This window comes from Anolis sagrei, chromosome 2 (genome assembly GCF_037176765.1).
Source record: "Anolis sagrei isolate rAnoSag1 chromosome 2, rAnoSag1.mat, whole genome shotgun sequence".
In the NCBI taxonomy this organism is placed as follows: Eukaryota; Metazoa; Chordata; class Lepidosauria; order Squamata; family Dactyloidae; genus Anolis; species Anolis sagrei.
In genome coordinates, this window is record NC_090022.1 from 175279634 (window position 1) to 175290410 (window position 10777).

Here is a 10777-nt window from a genome sequence, read left to right on the forward strand (position 1 = left end):
CAATAACTGCCTGGAAATATGCCCTGTGTTATTAAGTAAAAGTGTCCTCTTTAGGAGAAGGGGGTGAGGTTGTTTTCTGCTGGTCTGGAGATTAGGATATATAGCAACCAATTCAAGTTGCATGAAAAGAGATTTCACCTAAATAGCAGGAAGAACTTCCTGACCGTAAGAGCTGCTCCGCGGTGGAACTCTCTTGCTGTCCTGGAGTGTGGTGGAAGCAGGGCCAACCCTAGGTAATTTTCAAGTGTAAGCAGGGGCGCCTCAAGAGTGCCCCTTGGGGAGTCACGCTATATGCAAATGCGCATCTTGCCTATTGCTTCAGCCACCCCTGAGTGGAGGCTCCTTCTCTAGAGGCTTTTAAACAGAGGCTGGATGATCATTTGGTGAGGATGCTTTGGCTGTGCTTTTTGTGCATGGCAGGTGGTTACACTGGATAGCCCTTGTGGTCTCTTCCAACTCTATGATTCTATGATTAACTTGATCCGGATGCTATACAATAGTCATTGTGCAGTGTATGGCAAATGTTGGACGAAGAATCATAGAATCATAGAATCAAAGAGCTGGAAGAGACCTCATGGGCCATCCAGTCCAACCCCCTCCCAAGAAGCAGGAATATTGCATTCAAATCACCCCTGACAGATGGCTATCTAGCCTCTGTTTAAAAGCTTCCAAAAAGGAGCCTCCACCACACTCCGGGGCAGGGAGTTCCACTGCTGAACGGCTCTCACAGTCAGGAAGTTCTTCCTCATGTTCAGATGGAATCTCCTTTCCTGAAGTTTGAAACCATTGTTCCATTGTGTCCTAGTCTCCAGGGCAGCAGAAAACAAGCTTGCTCCCTCCTCCCTGTGACTTCCTCTCACATATTTATGCATGGCTATCATATCTCCTCTCAGCCTTCTCTTCTTCAGGCTAAACATGCCCAGCTCCTTAAGCCGCTCCTCATAGGGCTTGTTCTCCAGACCCTTGATCATTTTAGTCGCCCTCCTCTGGACACATTCCAGATTGTCACTATCTCTCTTCAATTGTGGTGCCCACAATTGGACACAATATTTCAGGTGTAGTCTAACCAAAGCAGAATAAAGGGGTAGCATGACTTACCTGGATCTAGACACTAGGCTCCTATTGATGCAGGCCAAAATCCCATTGGCTTTTTTTGCCGCCACATCACATTGTTGGCTCATGTTCTCTTTTCTCTTTCCATATAATCCCGAAATAAGTGCCAGTCAGTCTTTTTGCTTGGTTTTCTGTTATGTCTCTTTAGAAGTTGGGCTAATTCAGGTTGGAAGTATAATACTTTTTCCCTCTTTTTTTCTTTCCCTTTTCTTCCTTTTCTTGGTCAATTCTTTCTTATTAATACTTAAAAAAATTATTAGTACAATTTTTAAAAAATTATCTTTCTAATGGTGTTTATTTGGAAATGTTAATAAAAACAATAGAATGCCAAGTTTTCAAATCTTGTGGGTTTTTGTTGTTGTTGTTTGCATTTTAAATACATTGCAACTGTACCCTTGGTTTGCTCCTGATACGATAAATAAATACCTTTGCCTGTCTGTTGTGTGATACGACTCATAATCCTGGTCAATCGGGATAATGTGTTTGACTACTGCATTGAGAACACTAATGTGGAAAAACAGCAAAACAATTAGAATAAAATTAAAAGAGTACTAAGGGCATAAGGGACAGGTGTTGAATGTTTGCACATGAAAAGAAAGCCAACTCTAAACCTCGTCTGTGCGACCGAAAGGTGGCAGTAGATCCTTTAACAACACTGTTCTCACCAGTCAGCCATGACGTCACCTGGGAAATTGCAAGCTTGTCTGGCCATAAGACATAAGAAAAAGACATTCTGGATGCTAGACCAGGATGATACTGTTCTCTTTCTATAGACAAGGAAAACTTTAGGATTTTAAAGGAAGGAGAGATCTTTGTTGACATATTTTGTGGCTTTGACATTGTCCTAGTTTGAGAATTACACCAGATTTTGGATTTTTAATGGATTTTTGGCATCCTTCCTCACCCTCATTTGAGCTGTCACGCAAATGTGGATCAGACTCGAACTACAATTCCTAGCATGCCTTGCATAGTTTCCTGTGCCACCCGCTGTCATTTCCCTTGGGAGGATTGCCTACAACTCCCAGACAGCCTTTCCAGATTGAGCTTCGATGTCTCCTTTAACCCTCTATATACCAATTCATTATTTGGATGTACAGCACTGTCACTGGCAAAGTTACAACATTACAGCTCCTTTTCCCAGAAACTCAATGCAGTAACCTAATATAATTTTAATGATGATCGTGCCATTACCGCTCAAGCAGGGAGCTTTGAGATGGTTGAACAGAAGCTCTCCAAAGCTCTAGGTGCTCTTACCGCCTATTACAGGGAAAACCAGCTGATCCCCAATCCATCTAAAAGACAGACATGTGCCTTTCACCTTAAGAACAGACAAGCATCCCGAGCTCTGAGGATTACCTGGGAAGGAATCCCACTGGATCATTGCAGCACACCCAAATACCTAGGAGTCACCCTGGACCGTTCTCTGACCTACAAGAAGTACTGCATGAATATCAAGCAAAAAGTGGGTGCTAGAAACAATATCATACGAAAGCTGACTGGGACAACCTGGAGATCACAACCAGACACAGTGAAGACATCTGCCCTTGCGCTATGCTACTCTGCTGCTGAGTATGCATGCCCAGTGTGGAACACATCTCACCATGCTAAAACACCACGCAGACAAGCAGACAAATGCCAGCGTGCTGAAAGAAGCAAAGACCACCAACATTGAAGCGATGATCCTTTGCCATCAACTTCGCTGGACCTGCCACGTTGTCCAGATGCCCAACGACCATCTCCCAAAGCAGTTGCTCTACTCTGAACTCAAGAAAGAAAATGGAATGTTGGAGGGCAGGAAAAGAGATTTAAAGACGGGCTCAAAGCCAACCTTAAAAACTGCGGCATAGACACTGAGAACTGGGAAGCCCTGGCCCTTGAGCACTCCAGCTGGAAGTCAGCTGTGACCAGCAGTGCTGTAGAATTCGAAGAGATATGAATGGAGGGCGAAAGAGAGAAACGTGCCAAGAGGAAGGTGTGTCAAGCCAACGCTGACCGGGACCGCCTTCCACCTGAAAACTGATGCCCTCACTGCGAGAGAAGATGCAGATCAGGAATAGGGCTCCACAGTCACCAACAGACCCACCGACAGTACACTGGTTTTGGAAGACTATCCTACTCGGACAACGAGGGATCGCCTAAGTAAGTAAGTAAGTTATTGTGAACATGAGAGTCAGACAGATGTGTAAAACTTATGCACACTTAGTGGGTAAATGGGGCATGATTAGGATTGGAATTTTGGGGAATTTCAGAGTGGGGGTAGGGAGCCGGGATACCTTTCAAGGTCATCTGGTTGTGACTCTGTTTTGGGTGGGGTAGAATAACAGACCTGAGAAGTATAAAATTTTAATTTAGTTTGATAACATTTTATTCCAGACATCCCCACTTTCTCGATGCCTGGTTCCAAGCCACCCTCTTCTCCAGTTTCCAAGAACATACTGCATTCCTCCCCGAGAAGAGGTACCCAGAACCGCCCATCCGTCCTGATATGTGCTGGGCCGTGCAAGGAGCAAGTAAGTCCCAAGGCATGACATTTGATGGGGGGGGGGGGGGGGCACCCTTGACAAATGTCAAATGCCTGTTAGGGTCAGGCAATGAGACCAAACAGCCTTCTAAACCCCCAAATCCTGTTCTCTGCCCTCCTTCTCTGCTTCTCTTTTGGCCTTGATTCCAGATCAGATTTTCTATCCCCTTGTATCAATACCTACCCAATATTTAGGAGGACCAGGATACCCAAAGGCCTATAAAATGATGGATCCAGCTATGTTGTTTCAAAATAATTGCTTTGCTCTTTTCCTGTTTTCCAGATGACTCTGAGCCAACCAAGGACCATCAGTTCTTCTCAAAACAAACAGAACCAAGTAATGCCAACTCAACAGGTATTCCCAGGAACCAAAATACGCCAAGAATTTAAGGAAGTGTATAAATAATTATGTATAAATAATCAAAGCACAGAGTTGGAAGAGAACCTAAGGGCCATCCAGTCCAAACCCCTGACATGCAGAAACAAGTTTATATATTACTACCAAAATTTGGAATTCCAAGGTTTTAGTTAGGAATCTATAATTTATTTTAAATTTTCTAAGCCACTTCTTTAGTAGCCATCATCTCTCAGTTCTTAAAATAATTAAAATAATATAAAGGAAAAGCTATGGCATGGATCATAAAATACAGGTTGAGTATTTCTCCTGCAGATGTTTGAAATGCTCCAAAATTTCAATTTGTCTTCATGTGGGGCTGAGAAACTGACACCTTTATTTTCTGATAGTTTAGTGTATGCAAACTTTATTCATGCACAATGCTTTAAAACAGGGGTCCTCAAACTTTTTAAACAGAAGGCCTAGTCACAGTCCGTCAAACTGTTGGAGGGCCGGATTATAATTTGAAAAATAATGAATGAATTCCTATGCACACTGCACATATCTTATTTGTAGTGCAAAAACCACTTTAAAAATACAGTAATTAAAATGAAGAACAATTTTAACACACTGCACATATCTTATTTGTGGTGCAAAAAACACTTTAAAACAATTTTAACAAATATAATCTTATTAGTATTTCAGTGGGAAGTGTGGACTTGCTTTTGGCTGATGAGGTAGGATTGTTGTTGTTGTGTGCTTTCAAGTCATTTCAGACTTAGGTTGACCCTGAATAAGGGCCAGGTAAATGACCTTTGAGGGTCGTATCCAGCCCCTGGGCCTTAGTTCAAGGACCCCTGCAATACACACTGAGTAATTCTTATCCAAAGTGCTTGGACCAAATATGTGTGGGATTTTGGATTTTATTAAAATTCTGAGATATCTGCATATATTTAATGAGAGATCTTGGAGATGGGACTCAAATCTAAATCACTCTCTTTGTCTAATTCTATTACCATGTTATCATTTGTTTTTATTATGTTTTTTTATTTTATTTTACTATGTTTTCACTAAGCATTTTATTTGATGTCATTGTCTTGTTTATATGTATTTTGCTCCATTGTAATTCGTTTGGGCTTGGCCTCATGTTAGCCACCCCGAGTCCCTTCAGGGAGATGGTGGTGGGGTATAAATAAAGTTTTATTATTTATTATTATGTGTTTATTATTTATTTATTTATTTGCGACATTTATATGCCGCCCTTCTCACCTCGAAGGGGACTCAAAGCGGCTTACAAGGTATATATACCATACAATATATTATTAGCATAGTACAATATCAATTTTAAGTATTGCTATATTGTACTATATCAATTATACTGTAATATTATTAGTAATATTACATTATATTATAATATATAATTATAATACCATATTATTATTATTACTATTACATTGCATTACATTATAATATTATAAATATTATATGTATATACAATATATATTATATTATATTATATTATATTATTAGAATAGCACAGGAGACAAGGCGGAACTGTCCCCTGCCCCCCCCCCCTTCACTTTGGCCCAGAGAGGCAGTTAGTGCTGGGGGGGAGGGGTCCCCAAGTGATGGCATATGCAGGAGACATATGTTTCATGCATACCTTAAGAAAATGGCCTGAAGATAATTTTTAAAGCAGGGGTCCTCAAATTAAGGCCCAGGGGCCGGATACGGCCCTCCAAGGTCATTTACCTGGCCCTCGCTCAGGGTCAACCTAAGTCTGAAACCACTTGAAAGCACACATCATCAACAACAACAACAACAATCCTATCTCATCAGCCAAAAGCAGGTCTACACTTTCCACTGAAATACTAATGAGATTATATTTGTTAAAATGGATTTAAAGTGTTTTTTGCACCACAAATAAGATATGTGCAGTGTGCATAGGAATTCATTCATGTTTTTTAAAAATTATAATCTGGCCCTCGAACAGTTTGAGGGACTGTGACCTGGCCCTCTGTTCAAAAAGTTTGAGGACCCCTGCTGTATAGGATACATGGGTCCCATTTACTCATATAATATAAGCTGAAAAAGGTATAATTGTATACTTTGGCTCTAAATAGAACTTTTGCATTGTGCGTCTCCTCGAGTAAATAATATAACAACCTTCCTGTAAACAATTTGTTTAGCCTGAATTAAAGAGTCAGCAGATGAAAATCACTTTCCCCTTTATTCCTCTTAGATCATCTTCACAGGCGGATGTCAACAAATACCTCTTCGTTCCGAGCCATTACCACAGGAGGTCCCACCAGCAAACTCAGGCTTTACACCATCCTCCTGTAAGTAAAAACAGGGGAGAAAAGGTGACATTGGTCAGCATGGCTGCTTACCCATCATGACCTGGCTTTTTTGCAGGGATCAATACTGAAAAATGGGAACGGACTCACCAAGACAGTCTCCCTGCAGCCTACTCCAAAGAGAGGTCACCTGGGAAGCAGTTAGTTGTGGACACCACCCCTTACCTCCATAGTAATGTGGAAAGGTGAGCAGACAGACCTCCTTCTCTATTTCCCTGCTTAAATTGGGCTCTCTTGTAACAAAGGCTCCAGCTGCCTTTCAAAAGTACCCAAACTTTTCAGTAAGGGACTGCATAACCTACTGCTCTTTGTTTCATTACTGTAGCTGTTCTCAGGAGTTTTCATAAGATTTTCTAGAAGTTCTCTAGCATTTATTTTTGAGTTGTTTACAAACAAAGTTATTTTATTGATATTTGAATCTGGATCCCAGGCTAATTCTACCATTAGGCAGAGAAAGGCAGCAGATGCCAGGGGCCATAGGAGGAAAATAAATAAATTTGATGGATATTTTGATCCCTAAAGTTTGGAGCCCCCGGTGGCACAGTGGATTAAACCGCTGAGTTGCTGAACTTGCTGACCGAAAAGTCACCGGTTCAAATTTGGGGAGTGGGGCGAGCTCCCGCTATTAGCCTCAGCTTCTGCTAACCTAGCAGTTCGAAAACATGCAAATGTGAGTAGATCAATAGGTACTGCTCCGGCGGGAAGATAACGGCGCTCCATGCAGTCATGCCAGCCACATGACCTTGGAAGTGTCTATGGACAACGCTGTCTCTTCGGCTTAGAAATGGAGATGAGCACCAACCCCCAGAGTTGGACACGACTAGACTTAATGTCAGGGGAAACCTTTACCTTTAAAGTTTGGATCTAGATCTAGAAGAATGAAAGACTGAGGACAGAATAGAATGAAACAATTGAAAATATTTAACCTGCAAGGGAGAGGGAAAACAAATAAAGCTAGGTTAAATAATTATGACTGTCTCATTGTACTTTGTGTATGTGTATGTACCGGGATTGTGGCACAGCTGGCTGAGTGTCAGCTGCATTAAGATCGCTCTGACCAAAAGGTCATGAGTTTGAAGCCAGCCCGGGTTGGAGTGGGTTTCCAACCAATTGTGTAGCCTGTTGTTGACCTTTGCAACCTGAAAGACAGTTGCATCTGTCAAGTAGGAAAATTAGGTACCACCTTAAAGTGTGGGGAGGCTAAATTAACTAATTTATGAGGCCATTAAAAAAAAGACTCCAGCAAGCACTCCAGCAAAAACCATGTGGGGAATGCAGAAGTACTTCATCAGTGTCGCAGATGGACGATGAAAGCGACAGCTCCCCTGGCGGCCAGAAAAAGTTAAATAGCCTCTGTCTATGTCTGTATATGTTGTATGTCAAAATTGGCATTGAATGTTTGCCATATATGTTTACACTGTAATCCACCCTGAGTCTCCTGCGGGGTGAGAAGGGCGGAATATAAAAGCTGTAAATAAATAAATAAAATATGTACTCAGAGGGGTTTTTCCCAGTTCTTTCCTCTGAAATATACATAGTTACAGCAGTTGGTATTAGTTGGTAGTCTCTCATCCAGGTTCTGACCAGGATTGAACCTGCATAGTTTCCAAGATCAGACAGGATTTTGTCCGATCTTGGCAACTAAGCAGAACTTTATAGAATCATAAAATTGGAAGGCACCACTAAGGCCATCCAACTAACCCCCACCACACTGGAATATATAACCAAAGCACACCCAACAGAAGTGGAAATAAAACTTCTTTGAAGGAAGACAGTCAATTTCAGTTTCATGTGAACATCAAAAAAGCTTTGTTAAGTCAGACTGAAGTCATATTTAGTCCAACATTTTGTCATCAAAATGACCAACTAGGTGCCTCTGTGAACTTTACTCACAGGACATGAGTACAGCTGTATTTTACCTCTCTCCTTCTCCCTATCTGACTGATATAAAGAAGCATGCTGCTTCTGAAAATGCATGTGATAACAGTATATAACCATCTCGACCAGTAGACGTTGTTGGTGTCATTGTTCCAAGCTGGTTGATACAATTACATTATGTGCCTAATGGGAAGATTCAAGTTCTTTGTGTCTTACACAAGGTGGCAACTGCTGAGGGACCATGTTTGCAAACAGGTACTTGGGATTTTCCCAACCAACCCCTGGCTTTTCTTGCAGATCTACTGGCAGGGAGCGCAGAAGTGGCCATGTTGAATGGCAGATGCAAGAGGAGCTGGTGCGCAAGTTAGAGGATCAGGTAAGGACAACTTCACCTGGGGAAGAAGAAAGGAATACCAAGGAAAAAGCCGTGCAAGGTATTCTGATATCAGGTCCAAATGGTCTCATGGCAGTAACTAAAATGGCAAAGGCCATTTACCAGAAGGGGAGGGATTGAGGAATGGGAAGAGGGAAGGAAGGAGAAGGCCTGTCCCAACGGAGGGGTGGGGGCTTGGCGAGGCAAGCCCCGGCAGCAGCTGGAGCCACCACAGCGACTCCATGAGGCCCACGTGGCTACCAGGCAACTCTTCCCCAAGACTAGAGGATTGCAAGACAAGCCTGACTGCAGGAGCAGCCGCACCCCCCCCCCCATTGGGTGAAGGGAGGATACGAACCATGAGAAGGCCAGTAACTCTCCCACTTGGGCTCCACATCTCCCCTTTCATCACCCCCCAAAAAACCCTTAAAAACCCTTACACACTGTCCTGGAGGAAGGAGAGGAAAGAAAGGGAAAGGAGAGAAGAAAGGAAGAAAAGGATTGGTGAAGAGAAGATTATGAATGGAAGGAAAGGTAGAAGGAAGGAAAGAGGAAGAAAGGGAAAGGAGGTGGGGATGGGAGAGGAAAGGAAGGGAAGAGGCAGGGAAGGAAGGAAGAAAGAAAGAAAGAAAGAAAGAAAGAAAGAAAGAAAGAAAGAGGGAAACTGGTGAAGGGAAGAGAAGAATATAGAATTGGAGAGTCCTAGAGTTGGGAGACACCTGGTGGGTCATCCAGGCCAACCCCATTCTGTGAAGAAGCAGGAAAATCACATTCAAAGCACCCCCAACAGATGGCCACCCAGCCTCTGTTTCAAAGAGAGCTTTTTGAGTGTTTTGGCCAGCATGAATATAACTGAAGAGCCTTGCAGCTTCAATGGTTGCTTCTCATTACTTTATTTTCCATACCACCTTGCACCTTAACAGCCTGGCTTCTTCTAGCCAGCAGGAAACCTTTGGTGGGAGGAGTTCCCTAGGCAAGATTGCTTCATGTCTGCAAATCCTCTGTTTTCTGATGGCCACAGCTACGCGTGGCTGGGTACAGCTAGTATCAGTATAAAAAGAGATGTTGTGATAACTTTGAGACTGAGAGAAGAGACTGTAGCATCAGCTTTCATAGACTTGAGTCTACTAACTATCTGAGGTGAAAGCTTATGTTCCAACTTCTTTCTCTTAGTCTCAAATGTGTTTTGCAACGTGGTGGTACATTTAGATCAAGCATCAAGAACTTCAGAGTCTCAGGCCCAAGCCTGAGCAGAAAATCACATTCTCTTTCACAATAACAGCCTCATTTGGCAATTTCTTCCCAGCCTTTGAAGGTTTCTCTATCCTTAAAATGTTTCTTCTAAAGCTTAGTTTCTGGTGATAAGAACTCTAACATAAGTTGGCATTTTTGGCAACACATCAGTGGAAAGCACTGAAAGCAACCCTTGACAATTCCCCTGAAATTAAATTTCCCCATTGAGAAGAAAGTGGTTCCATAACCTAGATTTTAGAACCTGTATTGTATTCTTCTGTCTTCATCTCCATGATCTAGCTGACACAAGAGAAGCAGAGACTGAGTGTTATGCGAGCCGAACTAGCATCCAGTTCCCACTCGCAGCATCTGTGTGCACCAGGACTAATTCTTCCGCATCAAAGCAAGGACCCAAGGAATGAGATTTACTTTTCTAATCACCATGAAAACCACAATAGTGCAGGTAAGTGATTCACTAAATAAAGATAAAAAAATATATAATGGAATGCTTGTGAGAATACAACAAATACATAGAGGAATTTTCAAAAAGGATAATATTTTTCTGCTTGCAGAGAATTGTTTGTTCTCCCTTCCAGGAACAAGCAATTGAATGCAACACATCCCACTCACTGATAGACATTAGTGATTGGAATTCTGTTTGCTCTGGAAATCGATTGGTGAATGCAAGATGCAAGGTTACCCAGTCCGGGGCAGAAGCCAATAAATACGGGCATGTGAAGTTCATAAGAGAGTTGCCTGCTTTTGAGAGAAAAGGGGAAATACAGGAAAAATTCAGTCCATACAGACAGGAAACCTCCAGGTCCATATGTCAGGCCCTACATACAGTGCGACTTTGGCATCTGCTGGGTTTGGTTTCATCCCTCACTCCCAGTTATCAATATCCTTGGGTACTCAAGGATATTGAGTACAGGGACCTAACAAAATGGTGTCCCTTATATAAAATGACA

The 10777-nt window shown here is 42.3% G+C and overlaps 1 protein-coding gene across 1 annotated transcript; it reads left to right on the plus strand.

Moving 5' to 3' along the window:
* Positions 1-3492: 3492 nt before the first annotated feature.
* On the plus strand, positions 3493-10419 carry LOC132765473 (uncharacterized). The gene is made up of 7 exons (XM_060759754.2): positions 3493-3623; positions 3918-3989; positions 6211-6307; positions 6384-6510; positions 8501-8579; positions 10110-10272; positions 10406-10419. The coding sequence occupies exons 1-7, from the start codon at positions 3504-3506 to the stop codon at positions 10417-10419; spliced, it is 672 nt and encodes a 223-aa protein (XP_060615737.2). The 5' UTR covers positions 3493-3503.
* Positions 10420-10777: the final 358 nt, after the last annotated feature.